The following is a 26552-nucleotide window of genomic DNA, read 5'->3' on the forward strand; positions in this document are numbered from 1 at the left end:
GTATCTCACAAGATCAATGTGAGGCTAAAATTAAACACTAAAACACCACACAGCTTAAAAAGAATGGGGAGAGGCTTGCCCATCTTCGTATCATTTGTGATGCCTTTATATGTTTTAAGCATTCAGTACATGTTTGCTGACTTGATTAGCTTGCTTGAAAATGAAAATCTGTGAAGTTACTAACTCCCTTATAGTTGCAGTGCCAACATGTTGGTGCATCTACTGCAGTGGATTTAGGAATGAAGCCGTTTAGCAGCAGTTATCTCCCTTTATATCATTTTGCTTAGGGTTGTGATAACATTTTGCTTACCTTAAATACTAATTGATGAGCGTTGCTCTTCCTAATACCAACACTAAAAAAGTTAGAAACTTTGTGTCAGAGAGCTCGTTTAGGGATAAATATTGTTTGAGTGTACTCAGTTTCCAATAGTTGAAATTTGGTTCAGTTCAGTTCAGTCACTCAGTCGTGTCTGACTCTTTGCGACCCCATGAATCGCAGCACGCCAGGCCTCCCTGTCCATCACCAACTCCTGGAGTTCACTCAAACCCACGTCCATCGTGTCGGTGATGCCATCCAGCCATCTCATCCTCTGTTGTCCCCTTTTCCTCCTGCCCCCAATCCCTCCCAGCATTATCTTCACATGAGGTGGCCAAAGTACTGGAGTTTCAGCTTTAGCATCATTCCTTCCAAAGAAATCCCAGGGCTGATCACCTTCAGAATGGACTGGTTGGATCTCCTTGCAGTCCAAGGGACTTTCAAGAGTCTTCTCCAACACCACAGTTCCAAAGCATCAATTCTTCAGTGCTCAGTGCTAGCTATGGCTGCTTGAGGGGGTCAGATCAAAGACTGACCTAGGTCATCTGATGGTGACATGGATGACATCAAAAAGTGTTAGTCACTCAGTGGTGCCCAACTCTTTGGGATCCCATGGACTGTATGTTGCCTGCCAGGTTCCTCTGTCAATGGAATATCCCTGGCAAGAATACTGGAGTTGGTTGCCATTTCCTTCTCCAAGGGATCTTCCCAACCCGGGGATTGAACCCTGGTCTCCTGCACTGCAGGCATATTCTTTACTGTCTGAGCCACCAGGGAAGCCCATTGATGACGTTGCCTTTGGTTAAATGAATAACAGCCACTGTGCTTCTTATTCGTGCATTTAGCAAACTTTTTGAGTGCCCCCAGCGTGCTAGGAGTAAGAGCTTAGAGGAAGGGCAAGAGATGGCTAAGCAGACAGGATTTTGACTTTACCCAGCAACACAACTCCAGCAGGCCCCTGCTGTGCCAGAGAGTGACTTCAGTAGGCAATGAACTGTTCCTCTGCATTGATGGATAACTTGAAGAATTTAGAAGAAAGACATCTACTAATATTTTAAAAATGCATCTGTTAAAAGGCAGGCAGTCTTCATTGCAGAGTCACTTCGTACCCAGACCATCAGCACCTTGCCCTTCTTAGGGCTCCCAGAATCCTTATTTGCAGTCTCAGATTCTCTCTCATTATTAAAACTGTGATTTTCAGCCTTGATTACATGTGTTAGAATCACTAGGATTTAAGAAACCTGGTTTGAAAATTGAAAAAAATTTTTCAATTGAAAAAAAAAAAATTGGGGGAAAGGGACTGAGACACCACTTTTCTGTTTTTGTTTTTTAAGTGGTGTGGATGATTCCAGTGTACCAAGATTGAGAAAGGACTTTGATTAGAAACTGGTAAAATGTAAGCGAGGTGCCAGTAGATAGGAGAGATGGACTCAGTGCTTGTACAGTTGATAATTTGGTTTATTTTGTTATAGAATAGCAATGTGGAAAACCACACAGTGTTCACTTTGCCTTTCCTTCCCCTGTTATTTTGGTAGCATCTTGTCTGGTTTAATTTTAAATGAATGTGTATAAACTCCTTAATATGTAGTAGATATGTTATTTTTCCTTTATTTTTTCACTGGAGTGGTCTATCACCATCGATAGTGAAAGTTCTCATCACTGACTCAGCAGTCTCATTGGGTAGGAATTATCCACATTCTAGAAATAAGGAGGTTAATGACTCAGAGAGGTTAAGCTGTTTCTTCAAAGTCACACAGCTGGTAAACAGTGGAGCCAGGATTAGAACTTACGTGTGTTTATCTCCGAGCCCAGATTCTTTCCATCATAAAGTGCATCCTTGAGCAGCCTTTTTAATGTTCAGCCAGTTTGAATCCTGGTCAGTGATAACAGGACTGCAACACATTTCATGAGAGGCCACTGTGCATGCAGTAGGCACATGATAAATGTCAAGTTAGAAAAAAGCTGAGTGCTTAAAACTTCAGTGATTCACATACAACTTTAAAAAATCAGATCTTTGAGTAAAACACAATTTCTGTGAGTAGTGTGAGGAAAAAAATTAATGAACTGAGTTTTAGGTCTCCCCTCACCCCCTTTTATAAAAAGAGGAAAACATGTTTGATTAAAGAGTATAAGTTAGCAGTGATTATCCCCTCAAAATGATAGTGGTCCTGAAAATATAATCACAAGTTTTCATGGTTATTAGGTATTATATTTACTCTTCTCTCTCCCTCTCTCTCTTTGTATATGTGTGAGGAACCACATTAGGAAAACCAGAGTGGCCTTTCTAAATATCTGTATTCATAAATACTTAGACTTAAGGGTGCCACTTAAAAAGAAATATTCTCTCACTTTGCTATGAAATTGATCCAAAAATGATAGTTTATAGAAAGCATTTGGACCTTTACTGGGAATCTTGCAGGAAACCCTCAATTGGTTTGGTTTGACTTTTAGTAGACTAAACCTTTTAATGTCCTTTTTTGTCACCACCTTTTTAGTATTTTTCGTCTTGTCAAACTGAGAAACTTTCCTTTAGTTGAAAAATGGAGACCTTTAGGGTTGACTTTACTTGTCTGTGCATTCCATTGATTCCAGTCTCTTGTTATTTCCCGTTCCCTGAGAGTCGGGACACATCAGTGAGCCAAGGATGAGAGGTCTCAGATGATGGATAAAAGCAACAACAGACTCATGTAGAAGCAACTCTTATTCCGAAATTTTTCTGTTATTTTTATGTTTTTTCTTTGTTTTCCACATATTCTTACGGGCTTGTATGTCTTCAACCATAAATCTTTGTATTCATATTTCCCTTTATTCCTTAGCTAGGTTTTCAGACCCCTTTAGTAAATTGGATTTAGTTTATTTGAATAAGCTCTCCTCTAAAATTAATCTACTTATACACGCACACACATAGATTACACGTATACACACACATACTCATGATTCTCCACTATTTTAGACTCTGAAATAATTGTACTTGGTAAAGGCTGTAAATTTATCAGGGTAATGTGTACAGAACACTGACAGATTCTTGGTTGATGCGTTTCACTTTCCAGTTTTATGTGTAAGGAAACTGAAGCTGAGCAAGTCGTGCCCGTGAAGCCCACACAGCAGCTCCGTGGAGACTTGCACCCACAGTCGCCTTGCTGCTGGGCGCTGGGGCTTAGGCAGGGCATGTGCGATGGAACACTGGGGATGTGTGTTTTTTAAACAGCACAGCTTGCCGTGTGCTAACTGATGTTTAAACTTGAAGCTGTAATAGACAGGAGACAAAAAAGGCCACATGTGTATTTCTAGAATTAATGTAGACTTTTTACTCCTGAGAACATATGCTGGCGTTAATGACAAGACTTTATGCCAGAACGAATGTGGATGTCTGTCATCAGCGGTGGAGAACTAATGTATGCCTTTCTCCCCTTCCCTTTCATTAGGGCAGAGCTTGGGATATGGCTTTGTGAACTACATTGACCCTAAGGATGCAGAGAAAGCTATCAACACCCTGAATGGATTGAGACTTCAAACCAAAACAATAAAAGTATGTTTACATTTTTTTTATATCTACTCACAGAACAGAGGTTGAAAACAATTAAGGTCTCTTTGTAGTTCTTTCCTTTATTCATTTTGTGCCCATATAGACACTTCTCTGGGAGGTATAGCAGAATTTTTTGGTTTGTTGCCTGATGGGGGAAACTTTATTCATGAGGACTACATGTATGTGCCTGTGCTTAGTCCCACAGTCGTGTCTGACTCTTTGTGACCCCGTGAACCGTAACCCACCAGACTCCTGTCCATGGGATTCTCCAGGCAGGAATACTGGAGTGGGTTGTCATTTCCTTCTCCAACTACATATATTGCATTGGGCAAAAAGTTCATTCACATTTTTCCATTACGATTCACAGAAAACCCCCAATGAACTTTTTGGCCAACCCAATAATTACTTGTGTATTAATTAACAAAGGGACAGAACAGGAACTTTCTTAGATAAGTATCTTACTGAATTAAACTTCCATCCTTTATAGGGAATTACTTGCCTGCTGCTGCTGCTAAGTCGCTTCAGTCATGTCCAACTCTGTGTGACCCCATAGACGGCAGCCTACCAGGCTCCCCGTCCCTGGGATTCTCCAGGCAGGAACACTGGAGTGGGTTGCCATTTCCTTCTCCAATGCATGAAAAACTGTATCTGTTTCTCCTAGCACAGGGGTCGGAGAAGGCAAGGGCACCCCATTCCAGTACTCTTGCCTGGAAAATCCCATGGGCGGAGGAGCCTGGTAGGCTGCAGTCCACAGGGTCGCTAAGAGTTGGACACGACTGAGTGACTTCACTTTCACTTTTCACTTTCCTGCATTGGAGAAGGAAATGGCAGCCCACTCCAGTGTTCTTGCCTGGAGAATCCCAGGGACTGGGGAGCCTGGTGGGCTGCCGTCTATGGGGTCGTACAGAGTCGGACACGACTGAAGCGACTTAGCAGCAGCAGCAGCAGCACAGGGATTGACAGTTTTGTTCTGTAAAGGGCCAGACAATAAATATGTTAGCTTTGCAGGCCATTATCAAATGTAAAAATCATTTTTAGTTCTCAGGTCATAGAAAAGCAGGTCCTTGAGCTATTGTTGGACTCTAGTCTAGCAGATTCAGCTTACTTGGAGGAGACTGACTAGGAGAGTGTATATGCCACACGGGTTATTTTTTTTCTGTTATAGTTTTCTTTTCATGACAAATGGTAAATAACTTTATGGATGTTTTCCCTGCCTTTTTGAGTTTTTGAAATTCTGATGTAAGTTCTCTCTGGATAAGAAGTTAATTCAGTTTGCTGTGTAGATTTCTTTCCCTTTAGAAGATAAAAGGGACGTTGCCTCTAGCAAACGCTTAGTACACGTGCCATCAATTTTCCCTCTTCTGCCCAGTGCAGACATTCCCGATCAATCATGGCAGCCTTTCTCACTGAGTCTGGATGTAGCTTCCAAATATTTGTCAAAATAGTGTTCCAGACAACCTCTATCAATTGACTGAAGTTGGAACCTATTTTCCACCCTTGATTTAAGAAGTCAGCTCAGACCATAGCCTGGAGTGGTGAGGGGAAGTTAGTCAAGGCTGACTGCGGTATCCATCTTGCTTAGAGGCTTGTCTAGGAGATTTCTGCTCATTTTTTCAGATATCTGGAAATGCAGTGTCATCTTTGTGTTTATAAGTTGCTTCTCTCAGAGTTGTCAGTTAAGGTAATTCATTAGCCTGGGGTAGTTTTGACATCTCATTCTTTATATTTGTTGGCTCGGAGGGAAGATGTCTCCCACCTCTGTCTCATCTAAAGGAAGCTGTATGCAGTGACCCCCAAATATACGTGAGTGTAAGATGTCTGAGATTCTACATGCTTCTTGGTCAAGAAAACGTCCTAAGTACGAAATGTCTAATTACTAGATTTCTAGTATATTCTAAGATCACAAAGGACTTGTTTGTTTTGACCTTAGTTTTTCAATCTGGAGTTTCTTTTCTAATTGTCTACTCTTCTTTGCCTACTCTCTGTGTTACAGAGTTGAACCTTTGAATAGTATTTCTAAGTGTAATGATCAAGTACCTTTAAAAAGAAGACATCCAGTGTCCAGTTACCTTTTCCTATTCTTTTGCGAACAGTCTGTCCTACTGCAGATTTTTATGAGGCTTCCCATTGTCAGTTGACTTCAGGATTGTTGCTCATGAATCGTGGTTAAGACTATGGAATATTGATGGTTGGATTGACACACCCTTTTCTCCATTCCAGATATAAGCACCCTTGTTTCTAGTGGGTCGGTTCTTTTGCTCTGCATCAGTTCTTTTTGCAGTAAGGTCCACACGAAGGTAGAAATGCAGGAGAAATGGGTCTCCATAGGAGAAATGTCCATGGCCTGCGGAGAGAGCACTGGTGACAGCTGCTTCCTCATTGTCTGTCGCCAGGCCTTCTCTTCCGGGCCCAGCTGCTCAGGCAGAATACGTGCAAGAAAGGACAGTCATGCCTTGTGGCTTTTATACCGTGACATCTGCCCCTTCTGTTCAGATTTTCTGGGGTGGGGGTGGGCTTGGTAGGTAAGCAGCAGGCTACTTCTTTCCCACCCCTCTCGTTCGGTTCTGACAGAAATATCAAATAACAGCTGGTAGCCTCAGTTTGGCCCCGATTTGTCTGAGGCAAAGCAGACCATTTCCCAAAACTGTATAGCACCATTTTTGTCTCTCTGTTCTTTCTGATTTTTTTCAATTAGATGTGTCGTGTGTTCTCATGCAACATCTGAACCAGGTTTTTCCTAGTGTTCACTGCTTTCATAGTTTTTTGAAGCTGTATTTAAGCCTTTCTGTTTTCTATTCTGTGAATCAGTTTCTTTTCGCTTTCTGCAGTCCATCCTGGTGGAGGCTCTGAAGCTAATCTTACAAAAACACCACTTTCCTCATATTGCTTCTCACTCAAAATTCTCTTCTATCCCCCTACTGTTTTACCATATCATTTGGCTTAACTTTGGAGTGACCCAGCATTATCACTGATGACTGTTCTCCACGGTAGTCAGACTGGCTCTTCCATGGCAAGCTCGTCTTATTCACAGCCTCTGCATATATGCTTTTATGGCTCCCCTGGCATATTCTTTCTCAGTGTAATAGCAGCCATCCTGTCTTTTGGAGTCCATCTGAAGTTATTCTTGCTGCTGCCTCTCGGTTTTTCTACCTCAGGTTGGGTCTCTCCCTTCTTTTGAAGTAGTGCATGAGGGATCACAGAAGTTTGGGGATTGAAGGGAACCTGTAATATAGTTCAGACTTAAGCATTAACCTTTACCCGCAGTAAAAAAGTTGAGACCTATGTGGTAGTCACAGAATTTAGCTTAGCCCAGGCAGTTGAAGTCAGAGCTGTGACTCAGATCTTTGTCTTTTGATATCTACACTAAGACTGTTACCATGACACCATATTTTCCTTTAGAAAGCTGCAGCAGAGTAATTAATATATGTGTCATTTATAGGTATACAAGTATTGGTGCACTCCTTGAGCTCAGGTTTCTCTCATGTCTTCCGAGCCACCTATGCATTTGGTAGAATTCCTATTTATTGGAATATTGAAACAGTGAATCAAGTGCTGGGAAAGGTTTATTTAGCAGTTTTTCCTGGGGCTTCCTAATAGCATTAGCCCAGTGGGGTTTTGTGTAATAGATGGATGGTGTTGAATAGATGACAAATATTCACTATTTCTGCAATGAGTGAAGCAAGAGTCCCTCAGTCACTAGGAAATCTAAAGCAGTTATTCCCAAACTTGGTTGCAAAATCACAAGGAGGATGAGTTAGAAATACAGATTCTGGGACCCACTTCAGATCTACTCAGTCAGTGTCCAGAGGTAAGATGCAGGAATCTATTTTTTTGTTTTGCAGGTAGTTTTTGACAATGAGTCTAAGACCTAACACTTAGGAACCGCCAACATGTATGTGGGTTCTCTAAATACTTGGTACTTTTGCATGCAGAGATCCATTTTTCATCTTTTACCTTGATAATCTTGTGGATAATGCTCTTAACTGGAATATAAATCGTGGTTTTACTTTAATGCCAATTCAGCATTTGGACTAAAAAGAAGTTCATACTGTCTTCACTTTTTAAAAGGTGTGGCTTAGAAATTAGAAAAACTTAATAAGTTCACCTTATGTTGGAGATTTGTTATGTACAGTGGCATTTATAGGTTAAACGTTCAAGGTGGCAGTTTTCTTAAGGTTCAAGGTTTTTTCCTGGTTGAGTTATATGTCCCAGCAGCTTACATGGCTGGTGATAAGAGGCAATCATGATGAGTAAAGCCTGCCTGTGTTATCCCTAATAATGAGCTGGTAAGTAAAGGGTGGATATTACAATGTTTTTAGCTTTTGCTGCTAGGGAGGGTAGTAAAAAGGGAGTAAATGCACAATTTTTTCCACTCCTAAGGGAAAATGAATTTTTTTGCCTAGGTTAATGGTATCAGACCTAGATTCATGCTGAGTAAAACACTCATTTCTGAAAATACTTAGACTTCCCCCCCAACATCAAGTGCTGTGAATAAGAGAATATCACATATACAGTAAAATTTATATTTTGACTCGCAGCTTCTCCCATTTCTACAGTGGGCCTAGGAAGTTTTATTCCACAAAGTGGCTTTGCTTTATTTGAAAGTGGTAGTTGCTGTTGGGCTTCCCTGGTGACTCAGTGGTAAAGAATCTGCCTGCCAATGCAGGAGTCGCAGGTTCTGGCCTTGGGTTGGGGACATCCCTTGCAGGAGGACATGGCAGCCCACTCTAGTGTTCTTGCCTGGGAAGTCCCATAGACAGAGGAGCCTGGTCGGCTACAGTCCGTAGGGTCACAAAAGAGTCGGACACAACTTAGTGACTAAACAACAATGGCAAGGAGCTGTTATCTCAAGGAATAGAGAACTTTTCATCTTTATTGATAGGTTCCCTTGTGACTCAGCTGTTAAAGAATCTGCCTGCAATGTGGGAGACCTGGGTTTGATCCCTGGGGTGGGAAGATCCCCTGGAGAAAGGGAATGGCTACCCACTCCTGTATTCTGGCCTGGAGAATTCCATGGACTGCATAATCCGTGGGGTTGCAAAGAGTTGGACATGACTGAATGCCTTTCACTCTCACCCCTAGAAATCCTTGTCTCCTCTCTCAGAGCAGAAAAAAACCTGTCTGGAAATGCTACTAGCATAGAAAAACTGCCTAAATTTGATTTTGATTGAATTGATTTTTCTTAATCATCAGACATAAGTCAGATTAAACCTTACCTTTGCTTAAAAATTATTAATTGACATACATTAATGTGTAATTTCTCATTAAAATAATTAAACTGCCATTTCTGTCTATATGAAAAAGCTTAACAATAGGAATATTAATTGGAAATAGTAATGTCTATTCTGTGAAGTGTTCAGTTTAATATAGAGCAATTAAGTAAAGCTTAATACCCCTTTTTTCTGAGCTACTCTATTGCTTTTAATTTTTGTTAAATTTATACCTTTTCTACCTTTTCTTATCCTTTTCTCAATTAGTAAATGTCATGTTTGTCGACTGTTTTTCTGTTTTGTGTGAACTGTATCCTTAATATAGGAGGAATCTATACATTTCTAAAGTTTTACTCTCCCTGATACTGTTTAAGTGATTTAACTGGCTGTATAAGCTTGGATGCACTCGATTTTTTAACCATTTTAATTCTATTTATATCTGTAAAATCTTTAAAAATAATGAATCAACTTATCACTGTATCACCGAGTCTATTTATCACCTGAGTCTCTTAACTTTCCATAGTGTTCCAAATTCTTTTCTAAGAAAAGGTGTAACTGTTTTTAATGAACTCATGGCTGTCACATAGGATGGTTTGGCTGAGAATGCATTTAGAGGGAAGTGCAGCACCCTGTCCTGAGGCGCTAACAGTTAACTCTTTACACTGTTGAATGTTTAGCAGCCACAGTAAAATTTGTACTGGAAAACTTGTCTGTCTCAACCCTCGGTTCATGATTATCTGGGATGGGGGTTGGTTTTTGTCTGTCATTTTAAGTTGTCATTTTATAAAATTTAATTCTGAACCTGAGGAAATACCTTGTGGCTGCTGCATAAATCATGTCTCCACTCATTAGTGGAGGAGAGGACATGGAAACAGGAATGGAAGTGAAGTTGGACTCTAGGCTTGCCTCTTGTTGGGTGCTCTGTTTAAAGTTTCTGCAGCACTCACTATTCTAGGGTATGGCTTTTATAACAGCAGGAAAGCTGAGAGTTGATACTTCTGCTGGGAAGTTTGAAAGCGGGTATTAGGGAAATCACATATAATTAGCTAGAGGAGAAAGCAGGGTGAGGAGTGGTGTGGAAATGAGCCTGAGAGCAGACAGGGATCTGAAAATGTATGTGTGCCAGGCTGAGTGAGGAGCCTTGGTTTTATACTGTAGGTATAGGAGGACCAGAGTTTTCAGCAAAACAGTGACAGGATTGGATTTTGGTGTTTCTTAGGAGGGGAAAATCTGCCTTGGATTTAAACTCCGCATCCCTCTGAGCATCTCAAGCCACCTCCAGCTCTTGTGGCTTATTTACATAGTTGATATTTCTCATGAAGGTACAAAGTGTAAATGCTTATAGAAGAAGTGTGGGTTTCACAAATTTATAAGGCCTCTTCTGTAAAGTACCCATCAGTTCAACAAGAGTATAGATCATAATTGACTTTTTATCTTGACCAGACTGGGGAATTTTGAAAGTAATAGTCTGAAGGACAGACCTCACAGTAACTGACAACTTTTGAGATGTTATCCTAAATTTATTATTTATCTGATCAGGTCTCTGTGGAGAGACAAATGGAAACTTTAAGTAAATGATTTCTATACCTTTTTTAAGAAAATGAGATTGGGTGTATGTTTTTCTAATTTCATTTTTAACCCATGATCTGGAACTTTCTAGAGCCAAATTCTAAGTGTATTATTACTACATGTGATTATCAGAAACTCTTCAATGCATTTGAATAAACCTCATATCTATATTGAATCCAGTTTACATAGTCCTTATATGAAATGAGGAATAATAGTTTTTTTTTTGAGTAATGTGTTTTTTGTGGAATGCTTTACTTTCAACTTTAATTTTTTCTTTTTTTTTAACATACAAATCTCCAGAGGTTGTTATTATCTAGGGGGTCTGGCAGGGTCCAGAACCTGGTCCTGACTTCAGGCCTGTTGTGTTATTTCTGCTCCTTATAAGCTTTGCCCATAGTGGGAATTAGACATTGGAAAATTCCCAGGGGGCAATACCTTGGCATTCTCTAAACAACTTTTCTGTAGAAGGTACTTCCCCACGGTTGCTGGAGCAAAGGCTAAGACTGCACAGAGGGAAGGTTGAAGAGGAGTGTTCCTGGGGTCAGTGTCCTAGCTCACTTCCTGTCCATCCCTGCTTGTGAATCACGGAGGGTGGCACTGGGGGTCTTAGCAGCTGGCCTAACCCATCTCCCTTGGGAGGGATTTTGTAAATCATTTTATTACGCAAGCCTGGCCCTTCATTTCCTGCCTATTTCATACATGTACACCAGCAAAGGTATTTCTAATGCAAGGCACTGTTAGCACTTCTCTGCTTAACTTTTCTAGTGCTCTTTAAGGGTAGGGTAGGGCTTGTTGTTGTTCATGTATAACCCAGGAGAAGTGGTACTTGCTCAGTTTGGTGGCTTCAGCCTGTAGTTTCCAGACCGACTAGAGAAGTTACGTAGGTGTGCCGCCTTCTAACAGAGCCACAGTTCCTTGCTGTATCTGCTTTTGTGTAGGTTTTCATAGGACTTTTATTCTTCTATTTGTCTGGATTCATGCCAAAACAGCAATAGTTTCTTGTAGCCCTTTGGCCAATGAAGTGAAGTGCAGGTTAAGGGGCTTGTTCAGAAGTAATATAGCTAATAATAATACTACTAGGACCAGGAATGGGCCATGGTGGCTGATGCTGGCACCTTTTATGGTTTTCTTTCCATTTCATGTTACTGATGTTCAGATATCTATACCACTATAAACAAATCGAATAGTCTCTTGAAGACCTTGATTTGGGGCTCTTAGTATCCTGAGATTTTCTGAACTAGTTTTGTTAGGTGCAGGGGAGTGGAACAGTGCCTGGTGATGGAAAAACTCAATTGTCTTTCAGGCTGAGCACTGGAGATAGCCAGACCTCCAGTTTGAGAAGAAAACTGCTCTCTGGAGATCCTGTTTAGCAGATAGGTGAATTAACATTTCAATGGTAATTGGACAGTAAAAGAATTATTTTAGTAACTTTCTCAACCTCTGTTTTGTAGGAGACCATTCATACTTCCAGAATGTTTTTCTGGCAGGATCCTTTGAGTCCTAGATGCTAGTTTAAAAATCATAGCAAAGCGCATTTCTCTGTCTCTAAATTTGTGTGGACTCTAGAAAAGCTTGTGTGGTCCATTTTCTTCTACTCCCACCTCTGCCAGGTTTTCCTTTAGCATCAGTTCTCAGCCACAAGTACTGCGTCAGAATTCCTGGTGGAATTTTTGCTTCAGAAAGTTTCTTGGCATGCTATTTATGAACAAGCAAGAGAGGCGGCTGTGTTTTGAAAACAATACAGGAAATCTGTTCCTTACTGTGCCCCGCCCCCCTTCTTTGAGAAGAGCTCGTTTGAATGCTGCATTAGGACATAGGGCCCCGAGTCCCAGATTCGTGTTCTGCTCTTGTCTGTGGGTCTAGTTTCCTCAGCTATAAAATGGTAGAAATGGTACCAGGTTACTCAGCTCCTGTGAAACATTTGGCCTGAGATCTAGAGGTAGAAAATACTTGTGTTGGCTGTTATTTTCAGAAACAGAAGATCAAGAATATTTCATTATTTTTTAGTTTGCATTTTCTATATTAAAGTGATATTTTTGGAAGTCTAGTTGGGAGGAATTAAGCTAGTTTTATTCTGAAGAAAGTAGTCACAGTGTTTTAATTCTTTAGTTTAATTTTGTTGGATATTTTAAAAATGGCTCTAGTTACTTGAGTTATAGAGAAGTGGATTGTGAACAAAAATAAATCATGCTAATAGGCTTTCTTTTGGGTCATTAGTACCAGGTTACCTCCTCCCAGGGGAGAGGGAACTTTAATCCTTCCTGCACAGGTTCTGGGCTTGCTAATGAGTCTTGAAATGACCCTCAGGTGAGCTGCAGGAAGGAAAAGCAGAGCATCTGCCTGGCCCCAGAAACTGATCATTCAGAAAATGCTTTCGTTTCCCCAGAGTGATTCTTCAGAAGTCTGGCCATTTCTGCTTGCTTCCCCCAAACAACCCTGTTCACATTCCTAGAAAGATTCTGGAGTCATATGGAATCAAGCATGGCAGCCTTTTCCAGAGACTGGCCATACTGGTGGGCTCCCCAACTCAATTGACCCATACATAGTGGGTCTACTTCTTGGAAGTAACCTTTGGGTGGGTTTTATGGACTTTGTTTTACTTTTGCATTTTTGTATTGGCTGGTGATTTCTAGTCACATATGCTTTCAAGATACCTGGGACTTTGTCTTATTCAGAAATTAATGCTGGTAGATGGCAAAGAGGAGGGCTTGACATCTATAATTTTTATGAGCTCCTCAGGGAATCCAAAAATACACCCCAGACTTTGAGGATTACCTGTTTAAAATCCCTTGACATAAGAGAATGCTAAAACTTTAAGGTTCATCAGAATCACTGTGGTGCAGTGGTTAATAAAATGCAGATTTCTGGACCCTAGTCAAGACTTACTGAATATGATTATCTACAGAGTGAGGCCAGGAAAGTTGTAAACAGCCACCACAGGTGATTCTTAACAGGTGGTGGTCTAACCCGAGGGCCATTGTTTAGTGGTTTACACTTGGACAACTTTCTGCTGCTTGTTTTAAAACATGTAAGTGAGATTTTCATTTTGGGGTCTTGTGATTAATGGGTGTAATTTTAATGAATATAATGCCCTATCTACCCTTCCCCTTTCTCTCTCTCACACACCTTGTGCTCATGCACTCATTTTCAGAGCATTTGAATGTCATTAAATACTTCTAGCATGACAAGTACTTAAACATCATGTAGTACTTGATTCTGAGAGTAGGGAATTTGCAGCGTGGCTCTTCTGGGGCCCATTCGTTTAAAATGGCTATTTCATAGTGTAGAGATTGGGAGTTGAATTTTGTGATCCCAGATGGTTGTGAATCCTTAGATTAAGGAAGTTGCTTTTGTAGTACAATAAAAGTTGGTCTTGTTTTTATAAGTGCCTAGCCACACTCCTGACCCACCCTCCCTGATATCTGGATATTTGAACTTTCCAGGCAGGGTCCAAATAAATGGAAATTTGTGCTCTTATAAAGGACTCTTCCACATAGTGTGTTAAAAATATTTAAAGGAAAAAATTTATAGTATGCTGTTTTAATTTATAAACGTTTTGATCTATAAACTTTATTTTGTCTCAAAGCTGTGGGAAAGCAGTGTGTACATACTGGGATTAGTATGTGTCTGTTCTGCTCAAATTTGCAAAAAGGGTTAATACGTACTTGTCACAAACTTGCAGGATTTTCCTTCGTGTTCTTCTTCATTAACCAGTGTTCTTGGGGGAATTGTGAAATATGCATTGTCTGCAAACTACTCTGAAGTACAAAGTCAAATGAACTGTGAAGGTGAGGGCTAAAAACACCCCTCTCACCTTTGTACTTTGTTCTTTGAGTATTAAAGACCATTGATCTGCCAAGTGGCAAAGGGGATACTATTTGGTGGTTTAATTACAGCCAGTGAATGTTATTGATGCTATCAATCAGTGAGACCCAGGGAAAGGGCATGGTGCCAGACCATTCTGTGCTCCCAACAGTGTAATTAAATACCGAAGGACTAGATTCTCAAGGTAAAGGGAGGTGCTTCTGCACATCTGAAGGAGGAGTACACTTTGTCTTGCAACTGAGGTAAAGGTGGCTAGCCCTTCCTTACGGCCACCTTTACATTTCTGGAGGAGTTCTGTGAATGGCAGTGGTATGGTCTCTTCTTTGTGTACGGTTAAGGTTGTTGGTGTTTTCCTTAAAAATCCTCTCTCTTTTCAGATCTTCACAACTGTCATTTTAAAGGCTCTAGGAATACAATAATTACTTTCTGTTAAAAGCTGTTTTGGGGGGAATATATAGCCCAGGTGTCTAATAGATATTTGGCGAATGAGAGATGGCCTTTGAATGAGACTATTGGTCCTGCAAATCAGTTCATTTAAAAAAGCTTTCCCCATGATTATTCTCTAATGTCTAATCATGTTGAGTGAAAAATATCTTGGTTGGTTTGAACTTATAAAGCATTCAGTAATATTTCAGGGGTTATTCCTTTTAAATCATCTATTGAGCACAGTTTTCATAGATGTATAACTTAGGTCAGGTCTACAACATCTATGTAGGTGAAACTTTATTTGGCTGTAGGGAAGGCTTATAATAACGTTTCTCTTATCCTTTTATCATATATTTCATACACACACACACACACACACATATGTGTGTCTGACACACAAATCTCTGTCTAGGCCTATTTGAGAGAGAAGAAATGCCATAGCTAATCCAAAATGTTTTCTGTTACTGCCTCTTTTTTTTTTTTTTTCAACTGATGTATAGCTTGTAATGACAGAGGGTTACCAAAGACAATCTGCCCTTGAAAGAGATTGGATTTCTGATTTTTTTTCCAAAGGATATATGCATACACGTACACGCTAGATCCATGACAAATGAGTCAAATCAGGTCCCAGAACAACAAGTCTCAGCTATTGTAATGTACTTGTAATACAGGTTTGGGTTGTAGGTTGTTTATATTTCTCACAGGTGTTTGAAGGGGGATTGTTGAACTATCTTCTCCTTTGTTTAGAACAGGAAGATTGTTAGAATTTTTTTTTCAGAAGGTTGAGGAATAATTTTTTTAATATACATTAAAGGTTTACTAAAACTGCCTCATTGCATTATATAGAGCCGTAACAAGACCAGTGGTCAGCCTCCCAAGTTTGTAGGGAAGGTCATATGCTTTAAAAGTCTGTGTTCATCATGCATGTGCTTTTTCCCCTCTTCTCCCTCACCACCGAGGGCAAAGGTATTATCATAATGTTAAAATAATTGCAAATTATTTTAAGACTGTATAATCATGGTTTTACAGTCTTGGATAGGGGATATCTGTGAGTAATTAAATAATTCTGGGGGCATTTTGAGTGGCTAGTATGTCCAAGTCAGCTTTGCTAAATGTTGAAGCAGTGCTAAAATATAACATAATACAGTCTTGTCCTTGACATCTGTGTGTAGAAGGGCAGACAGCACTTACTTTATGGGACCGTCATGTGGGTGTGCGGTAAGTGAATGCAGAATGCAGTGGCAAAGGATGTGTCGCTGGCTGCTAAGAGGCCTCTGAAATGGTTTCAGAGGTGATAGGGTTTTACAAAATAGGATTATCAGGCAGAGAAAGAAGAATGGTATTACACATGAAGGGATGTCTGATCCAGAGGCACAGAGGCCATTGTGTGACGTGGACCTTTCTGGAGGAAACTACATCTGAGGATGATAAAGTGTGCTTATTCGATCAGAATGATTCTACAAAAATGATTGGTAAAAAAAATTTAATCCAACCTAGCCCTGTATTTTACATTTATCCTTTTTTTTTTTTTTTTTTTTAAGGGAAGACTTAATTTATAAGAGGAACTATAGGAATGAACTTGGGCAGATTAATTCATTCATTTATAGACACGTTATCTTCCTTGTTTTGAAAAGATCCCCTGTGACCTATGAGACAAATGGTACTGAGAAGAAATTTCTTTTTGGTGTATTTAGTATCCACACAAAGATAGGATCATTATATTTCCATTACAGTATGTGTACATAGGCCAAAGAAGACTTAGATATCTGAGCTATAATTGTAGTGAAGTAGTTTTTTCTTCTATAGAACAAAAGAAAACTTATTGTAGATAGTTTTCCTTTTTTTATTGCCACACTAATTTTTGACTGTTCTCCTCACCCAGCTTATTATCTCAATATTACATATGTGTGTGACATCATGTGTATTTCTGTAGCCCATTACTCCCTTTTTATAAAAGCTTGACTGTGACATTTAAGGCTGTAGAATTACTGTTCCAGTGTTGTCATTGTCCTAGAGAAATTTTTATCCTTTCACGTCTGGCTTCTTCATCCTCCAGGATTCTAGTCTGATTCTTGTTTCCTACCCTGGGTCATCCCTGCTATACTACTATATACCATTGTCATTACTTCCTAAGTTTTATTTGGCTAATAAAGCATTTATTTTTCACTGCATTTTATCTTTCTCTCCTATTTGGTGGTCTGCTCTCTGAGAGCAGGCAATCTTTGTCTTCAGGGCACCTCATGGAATACTTATGCTTTTGTTTATAATTTCTGAATGAGGAAGTTTCTATCCATTGACTCACAAGAAAGAGTGGAGACCTGCCCAGTATACTCAAAGATGGTAAAATTCGTAACATAAGTGAAATTAAAAGTGAACCTATCTCTTCCTGTTAGGTGTTCTGATTCAGTGAGGATGTGGTAAAATGATTAAGGGACTTACCAACTCTTTTTCCTTTTCTACAATAAATGAAGATTTAACTGCTTTTTTTCATATGAGATTTTCTACATAATGTCCGTGACTCGGTGTCTTTGTCTATTATCTGTGTCTCTTTCGTAGATTCTGTTTTCCTCTCTCAAATCTTAGATGGAGTATGTGGAAGCCCTAGAATATTTAACCTACTGAAATTGATGTGTTGAGAATCTTTTTCTTTTCCCACACTTTACCAACCAGTAAAAAACAGCTTAGTTTTTATTCTTAAACAGCTCCACTTTACTTACATCAGCTGTAGTGTGTAGTCCCTTCTTTAGGTTTAACTTCTAACTGAGCTTTTTAATCCATCAACAATGCCTTAGACATACTAGATGCTCAGATACTACATAAATCATATTTAAAGTTTATTTTTGAAGGTAAAGTTGTGACAGGTATCCTGATAGTATGGTTTTTGTTGGAGATTGCATCTGATCATGTATCAGAATCTTGAAGAACCCTTTAAGAAGCTTTTACTTCAGAATAACTTTCTACGAATTGGAAGAGTACAGCTATTTTTCTATAAGCCAGTTTAACGTTTCCAACGAAGTACAAAATGCCAGGTGTTTGGACAAGCATCGTACCTTCTAGTCATCTTGCCTGAGAGGTACTTCAGAAATAACCCCTGCAGGAGGCCGTGGAATGGATTCAATCAGCAGATACTGGCATGCTTACTTGGTGGGTGGGGTATCCTTATATACACACATACAGTCAGCCCTGGGGTTCACATCTGCAGATATGGAGGGCTGACTGTGTTTGTTGTACTACACTGTTTTATATGAGGACTGTGTGCATCTGTGGATCTTGGTATCCATAGGGGCTCCACGGATACTGAGATGACAGTAAATGTAAGTTTCAACCCTCTAGGAGCTTAATGCCTAATACTAGAGAAGTTTTGTAAGTGCATTACAGTACTCCCAGTCACTTGGGGGCAGCAAGTGGGGAGGCTATGAGACAGTCTTCTGCTCTGGCCCTGATGAAGAAGAAGCCCATGCACTTCTGAGTATTGAGTCTTAAGTAGTGAGATTTCCCTTCTCTAAATCTCCCCAGTGTCCTTGTAGTACATTTAGTGAAAGTGTCTAAAGTGAAAACTTGACATTATTACCTGCTAGTGTAGCGTTCTTAGTGTTTTTTCATGCTGTGGATTCACATGGTGTCATTGGGCACTGGCTGCATGGTGATTTGTAACCATCTCATATTCAGGAACAAATGTGGAACCTATTCTAACCTGATGTTCGGCTGATTTCATGAAGTTCATTTATTGTGTCTGCTGTTGACTCCCCCAGAAGAACCCCTTTTCTCATTTGGCATTTCACATTAAGCTCTCAGAGACCTCTGAGAAGGGAGTGATAAAGTGGGAGGATTTGATATGTGGCACTTTCTTTGGAGAATTAAATTGGCCTTTCTTATCAGCCCATTTAAAGGTGCTGGATGGGAATTCCCTGGTGGTGCAGAGGTTAAGACTCACTCTTTCACTGCCGAGACCCCAGGTTTTATCTCCTCCCCACTGGTCTGGGAACTAAGATCCCACAAGCCTAGAGGTGTGTTCAGGCTAAAAAAAAGGATGCTCTATGTTGAGCCTCGAGGTACAATAGTCGGATGGCCTTTCCATCAGGGTTGGTTTCAGCCAGGCTTCAGGGTTTCCAAACGTACTCATCTGTTGCTCTTCTTATAAAATACTTGTACCATTTTGTGATGCTGTAACTACAAATTTTATTGTAATGATATGAATTTTGATAATAACTGCAATAGATTTGGAATAAGGCTTACTTGATCATTGAACAGTTTTTCTGTTAACTTAATCTTTGAACTGTTTTTCTGTTAAAGTACATCTGCTCTGTGCCAAAACTCTCTGTGTCATCTTCTCTGATCTCAGAGATAATGGTATTATTTGAGTCTTTTTCTTTCATAAATTGGGGCCTCTGATAATAATAGCCAATTAATACTCTGCTTAGGAGAATCAACCAAATTAATAAGTGTAACATACCCAGAACAATGCTTGGCACACGGTAAGCACTTAATAAACACTAAGAACTATCATCATCTATGTTGTTACATGATTTTACACATATGAAATCATTATATTATGATTAAAGCATTATTACTGTTCTCTAGCTCTGTACTCTTAGTTTTATTACTTCATGTAATCCATGTAAGGTCACTGTAAGGTAAGAACTCTCATTAACCTCAAATTACAAATAAAGACATAGAGGCTTCAAAGAACCTAAAGAAATATTCCCAAGTTATATAAATGGTGAGTGACAGAGCCAGGACCTGAACTTAGCTTGTGAGACCCCTGTGCCCTATGGTGTTACTCCTTCGTGGGTCTGGACAGTTAGTCTAGCACAAGCACCAGTTTCAGGGCACTGGTAGTTCAGAGTATGCTCTCTTGTGGCCTGAATTTCACCAGTAAATAGTATATTCTCTTTTGCCTTTAAGTTTTTTGACCAGGTACTAAATTAACTCATGTTTGTCTCAGTTACACCTTGTTCGTGTTACTTGACATTTCTAAAGATTTTGTGGCCAAATGAACACAGGCTCATTTTTCATTTTTAATATTAAAAGGAATCTGCTTTCTTAACCACTATTGAAGGTAGGAGTGGATTCTTTGGTGGTTACAGCTGAAACTCTCATCTGTTTTTTTTCCTGGTGGGCTTCCTGGTGGCTCAGAGGTTAAAGCGTCTGCCTGTGTCTGCCTGCAATGCGGAAAACCTGGGTTCGATTCCTGGGTCGGGAAGATCCCCTGGAGAAGGAAATGGCAACCCACTCCAGTATTCTTGCATGGAGAATCCCATGGACAGTATTCTTGCGTGGAGAATCCCATGGACAGAGGAGCCTGGTGGGCTGCAGTCCACGGGGTCACAAAGAGTTGGACATGACTGAGCAAATTCACTTCACTTCACTTAGTATAATCACTTCCAAAAATTTTAATGGACTCAGTGAAGGTATGGGGTTAGAAATGGAATATGGAACATTTTGATTGACAGATTCCTGCTTAGACCTTGGGATGACTAAGTCACGGCCACTGCAGTGGCGGATATGATTTAACCACACACTCCCATTCACATGCTATATCTACTACTGTTGCTCTGCTTGTGCTTTATTTTTTGTTAAATTCTTTGCATGCAAAGATCTTGAGGAATTTGAAAGGCATTCGTGGCCTCTCCAAGTTGCATTTCAAGAACATCTTTACCACAGACTTCCTGTTGGTCTTGACTGGGCTGAGAGTCCTTGCTGAACCGACTGTGTACTGCAGCCCAAACAGAAGAAATGAAAGCACAGATACCTGCCAACGGTGATAGTTTAATAAAAAACATAAAGGTGTCTATGGTGACCTCATTATGGACCTTCATTTAATCAGTACACATGGATGAAACTGTTTTGGGTAACATTTAATAAACTCTGCTCAAAGTAATTTTTCAGAAGGTGTTTTAAGATGTGTGAAAAGGGAACTCTAATCTGTCAAGTCCTCGCTTTGTGATTAGTTACTTAATAACAAATTTTACAACTAGTATACTTTTGTTTTTCTGAGGCTCTTTAGTAGTTTTAGTGTTTTTTTTTTAAATAATACCATACGTAATCACTTATTCTTACGGCATCACTGATTCTTTGTTGTTCAGTTGTGTCTGGCTCTTTGTGACCCCATAGACTGGAGCACACCAGGCTTCCCTGTCTTTCACCATCTCCCGGAGTTTGCCCAAACTCCTGTTCATTGAGTCAGTTTTACCATCCAACCACCTCATCCTCTGTTGTCCCATTCTCCTCCTGCCCTCAATGATTCTTAGCTGATTTAAGTCTTAAGTGATTCTTAGCTACACCTTTAAGTTAGATACAGGAATTAGCTGGCTTGAATTTTATTTAGTGATGCTGCACTAAAACTTGGAAATAATGTGAAGCCGAGACAGTCTCTCTAGTGTAAAATAGCCAGTTACTATGTTTACTTTATGTTAAATACTGTGTGTGTGTGTGTGTGTGTGTATATATAAATTTTTTTAAAAGGAGACAAAGCATTAGTCTCAGGTATTGTAATTTAATTTTTTTCTCTCCTCAACTCCCCTCAGCCATGTTAGATTTTTCTCAAATATCTCCTAAATAATTCTCAGGCATTGCTAATAGAAGAAATACAGTAACTGTCCTAAGAGAAAGACTCATTTGATATGTTTCAGGTTTTCCTTATACATGTATAAGAAAAAATTTAGCAACGTTAAAGTTCTTCTTGCATGTTTTGTCTAGTATCTCCATATTAAATGTCTGATCATTTCTGTAGAAATTTGCATGATTTCAGACTGTGTTACAGCCAGTGGCTTAATAGAAAACCCCTAGAAGAAGAGTCAAAACTCCAGAATTCTACATTCAACTCTTTTGTTCTGTCTTTGGACATGTCACTTCACTTTTATGAAATCTTTTTTTGCTAAATATACTGGACCAAATAATGTCTATATTTTTGCTCTAAAGTTAAGATATCCTCATCTCTGCTACATAGTACTGTGTTTAAGAATTTAATGTTTCTAGAGATTTTAATCCTCAATATAAAAAATAAAACCATCTTTTTTTTAATGTTTAATGGAGTCTGTAGTCTAGTATGATGCTGTGAAAGTGCTGCACTCAATATGCCAGCAAATTTGGAAAACTCAGCAGTGGCCACAGGACTGGAAAAGGTCAGTTTTCATTCCACTCCCAAAGAAAGGCAATGCCAAAGGATGCTCAAACTACCAAACAGTTGCACTCATCTCACACTCTAGTAAAGTAATGCTCAAAATTCTCCAAACCAGGATGCAACAGTATGTGAACCATGAACTTCCAGATGTTCAAGCTGGTTTTAGAAAAGGCAGAGGAACCAGAAATCAATTTGCCAACATCTGTTGGCTAATCGAAAAAGCAAGAGAGTTCCAAAAAGTACCTACTTTTGCTTTATTGACTATGCCAAAGCCTTTGACTGTGTGGGCCAGAACAAACTGGAAAATTCTGAAAGAGATGGGAATACCAGACCACCTTACCTGCCTCCTGAGAAATCTGTAAACAGGTCAGGAAGCAACAGTTAGAACTGGATATGAAACAACAGACTGATTCCAAACAGGAAAAGGAGTACCTCACGGCTGTATATTGTCACCCTACTTATTTAATTTATATGCGGAGTACATCATGAAAAACGCTGGACTGGAAGAAACACAAGCTGGAATCAAGATTGCCAGGAGAAATATCAGTAACCTCAGATATGCAGATGACACCACCCTTATGGCAGAAAGGGAAGAACTAAAGAGCCTCTTGATGAAAGAGGAGAGTGAAAAAGTTGGCTTAAAGCTCAACATTCAGAAAACGAAGATCATGGCATCTGGTCCTATTGCTTCAATGCAAATAGATGGGGAAACAGTGAGAGACTTTATTTTGGGGGGCTCTAAAACGACTACAGATGGTGACTGCAGCCATGAAATTAAAAGATGCTTGCTCCTTGGATGAAAAGTTATGACCAACCTAGACAGCATATTAAAAAGCAGAGACATTTCTTTGCCGACAAGGGTCCGTCTAGTCAAAGCTATGGTTTTTCCAGTGGTCATGTATGAATGTGAGAGGTGGACTATAAAGAAAGCTGAGCACCGAAGAATTGATGCTTTTGAACTGTGGTGTTGGAGAAGACTCTTGAGAGTCCCTTGCACTGCAATGAGATTGAGCCAGAGCATCATAAAGGAAATTGGTTCTTAATATTCATTGGAAGTGTTTGGTAGTTAGAATAGGAAACAGGAGTCCAGAATGGCTGTGGCTAAAAGACAAGGAAGGGAAAAGCCCACAAAAATAGAACAAAGAAAGGTGGAGGACTGGAGTGAGGACCTCAGGTAGAACATACAGACAGCACTCCTGGCTAGTGTAATTTACATAGGGCAGGCCCAGGGGGAGGAAAAAACATATAAAAAGAGGAGCCAAGGGGGCTGGGGGTCTCGCTCTCTCCTGGGCACACGCAGGCTCTGTGTCTTTCTCTCTCTCTCTCTCTCTCTCCCCCCTCTTCATGCCTTTTGGGTCGGCATGCCCTCACGCCTTGAGGATGTATTTTCCTTTATTTTCTAAATAAAACTGATCTGTCCGAGAACTATAACGTGGCCTGTCCGAGAGCTGTGACACACTGAGGGCTTTAATGTCCGTTGCTTCAAATCTTTGTTATGACGAGACAGAACCGAGGAGACTACACTCCCCTAACAGAGGGACTGATGATGAAGCTGAAACTCCCAATATTTTGGCCACCTCATGCAAAGAACTGACTCATTGGAAAAGACCCTGATGCTGGGAAAGATTGAAGGCAGGAGGAGAAGGGGATGACAGAGGATGAGATGGTTGGACGGTATCACCGACTCAATGGACATGAGTTTGAGTAATCTCTGGGAGTTGGCGATGGACAGGGAGGCCTGGCGTGCTGCAGTCCATGGGGTCACAGAGTCGGACACGACTAAGCAACTGAACTAGAATAGTCTAGTATATGCACAAAGTACCATAACATAGAATTTTTGTTATATTAGCAGATTATGGCCTTTTGTAACTTTCTAGACAAGATTTCAAAAATTAAGCATCCGCAGTAAGTTTGTGAAGATCATTCGTCATCATTACACTGAATGTGTGGTAAGTACTGGAGTGTACAGTGAAGGTAAAGACAAGGTGTCATATTTCAAGGAATTAAGCCAGTCACAAGACATGGTAACAGATGAGTATGTCTTGGTTTCCTCAGTATTGAGGAGAATGAGGCATATAATACAGTGTGGGCACAGGTGAGGGGTAACCAGCTCATACTAGAGTGGAGGGGATGGCTGGAGGTGATTTTCAGGCCTAGGTGATGCCCATGCAGTGTCTGAAGTGATGAAAAGTTAGATGAGTGGAAAGAGTGGTTTACCTTAACACAGGGATGGGAGAGCAGGACACTTTGGGAAATTGTTGAAGGTTGTGTGTGTTCATATAGAATAGGTGGTCAGTACCCTGAGCAGGAAAGGTGGTTATTGAGCCACAAAAGGCGCCAGGATTCTTGTCCTCAGGAGAAGAATTCAATCCAGGGCCAGTGATCAGAGCTTTTGTGTAATAAAGAAAGTGAAAGTGAAGTCGCTCAGTCGTGTCCAACTCTCTGCAACCCCATGGACTGTAGTCTACCAGGCTCCTCCGTCCATGGGATTTTCCAGGCAAGAATACTGGAGTGGGGTGCCATTGCCTTCTCCGATATAGCTACTAGCAGTCTGCTAATGAGAGAAAGGAAATGTCTCAAAACTCAGAGACTGGCACCAGGCCCCTCACCCACAACATGCGTTTTGAGATAACATTGGCACAAGGTGAGTTGTCCTGGGCCATAAAATGATTGACATGAATCTTGAAGAAAGGCAGGTTTCTAAGTAAATACAGAGTTTCATTAACATAGGAGACCAGTGTTACCAGTAAAACATACTGGTTTGTCAAGTGGGTTCTGAGTCTTAGGTGGAACAAACTTGAAGACAGAGTCTAGGGTAAATATATAGTTCATTAACATAGCTTAAGACAAAGATTTTCATTAGAAAAACACATTGGTTAGCTCAAGGTTTGAGAAAAGTTAAGTTCAGGTAGAACCAGGTGTAGTCATGGCAACATAGAATTTTAAAAGAAACCCCCTTTTAAATTTGTATAGAGAAGGGGAAAAAAAAATAACACTGGTAGTTTGTTTCCTCCTGCCACTTAAGAGAGAGATTAAAAATGTCTGACACTTGCAGCCTGTTTCCTCCATTTGGAGACCCCTGGCCTTCCTGCCTGTTAGCCTCTCAAGCATAAACAACCAAGAAACTTGAAATTAGTCTTAAAGCATTAGGGAATCCCTGAGAGGAATAACCTGATCAGATATATTTTGCGGTATTTCTGAATGTCTCTTTTGAATCACAACAATCTTATATAGACTAAAGCATTCAACCAGCCCAGTGTTCAATAAAATCTGAGGTTCTGTGTGTTGTCCACTGTTGTAATATTCTACATTCTGTGTCTTGGTAGCTCAGACGGTAAAGCGTCTGCCTACAATTGGGAGACCCAGGTTTGATCCCTCGGTTGGAAGATCCCCTGGAGAAGGAAATGGCAACCCACTCCAGTATTCTTGCCTGGAAAATCCCATGGACTGAGGATCCTGGTAGGCTACAGTCCACGAGGTGGCAAAGAGCTGGACCGACTGTGCAACTTCACTTTCACTTTTCTCTAATCCATAATACCTTTGCTAAGCCTTCCTGTTAGGTGTGATTATTCCTTTTAGCTCCAACTCCTTCACTAGAGCTAATCTTGAATTTCTTATGAACTTATTTCTGTATGCTTTGTTCTCTCTCAAGTTTACTCATTTGCAACCCTCTGTGAAACATGCTTGCTCTTATGCCAAACCTAATCTTGGATTGATATGTGTATATCCTGGTGTGTGTTTGAGACCTGTTCCTGATAGGGTTTTGCATTTAGAAGTGGATCAAAGGACACTGCTTCCTTTTTGGTGGATTTTGAGGTCTATGGCCTGAATTGTGGTTAGAAGTTAATGTCTTTCTGTGTGCTTCTGAGTTCTCTTGGTGGGTCCAGTGTAGCCCCCTGTCTATAAAGCCTTGGTGCTTTCACAAGAACTTTGCTACTGTCTGCCAGAGCTGGAGCTAATTTTTATTTAGCAATAGTGTCATTTTTCTTAGTCCATCAAGGCTCCATTTTTTGATATGAACAGCAATTAACTCTCAGTTTAAATAGGCATAAATGTGACCTTGTCCACTCCTTTCAGCTGCAGAATGGAGCTTTCCAAAAAAACAGTCTGAAGTGGCACGTATCTCATTTTTTCAGGTTTAGTGTTTGTAGTCCTGGGTCAGTAATTGACAAGTGATAGAAGTTGTTTACTGGTGATCTTGCCAGTGGGAGATTTTTCAGATGTCCTGAGTTTAATAAAGAAGAGATTGCTTTGTTCATTTATAGTCCTTATCACTTTAATCTGTTGGTATTAATGTCCACTGTCACTGATCTTTCTGTTGGTGAAGTGGAGAGAATTGAGAGCAGTTGTACTTTTGGACGGAAGCATTTAGACATACTTCTGTTAAAGTGATGTACAGGGATTTTAAACTTTATTATGTACCTGTAATAAAGTACCAGTTCTTGTCCATACTTTCATTCCTTTTAGTTCTGTGTATTTTTATTAACTTGTATTTTGACAGCCCATTCATAGTGTATGTGTTACTTTTCCTTGAATGTTTAATGTATAATTAGTTTT

The 26552-nt window shown here is 40.1% G+C and overlaps 1 protein-coding gene across 23 annotated transcripts in view; it reads left to right on the forward strand.

Annotated features, from left to right (window-relative positions):
- The window catches only part of ELAVL2 (ELAV like RNA binding protein 2), a 142259-nt gene that overhangs the window by 95119 nt on the left and 20588 nt on the right, over positions 1-26552 (forward strand). For 21 of the 23 annotated variants that reach the window (XM_044939767.1, XM_044939764.1, XM_044939769.1 and 18 more), the window contains one exon: positions 3742-3845. In XM_044939767.1, coding sequence (XP_044795702.1) covers positions 3742-3845 — 104 coding nt within the window. Of the gene's footprint in view, positions 1-3741; positions 3846-8724; positions 8779-20469; positions 21833-26552 lie in introns of those variants that run through there. The other 2 variants (XM_044939772.2, XM_044939775.1) reach the window with 2 other exon arrangements.

Source organism: Bubalus bubalis, chromosome 3 (assembly GCF_019923935.1).
Source record: "Bubalus bubalis isolate 160015118507 breed Murrah chromosome 3, NDDB_SH_1, whole genome shotgun sequence".
NCBI lineage: Eukaryota > Metazoa > Chordata > Mammalia > Artiodactyla > Bovidae > Bubalus > Bubalus bubalis.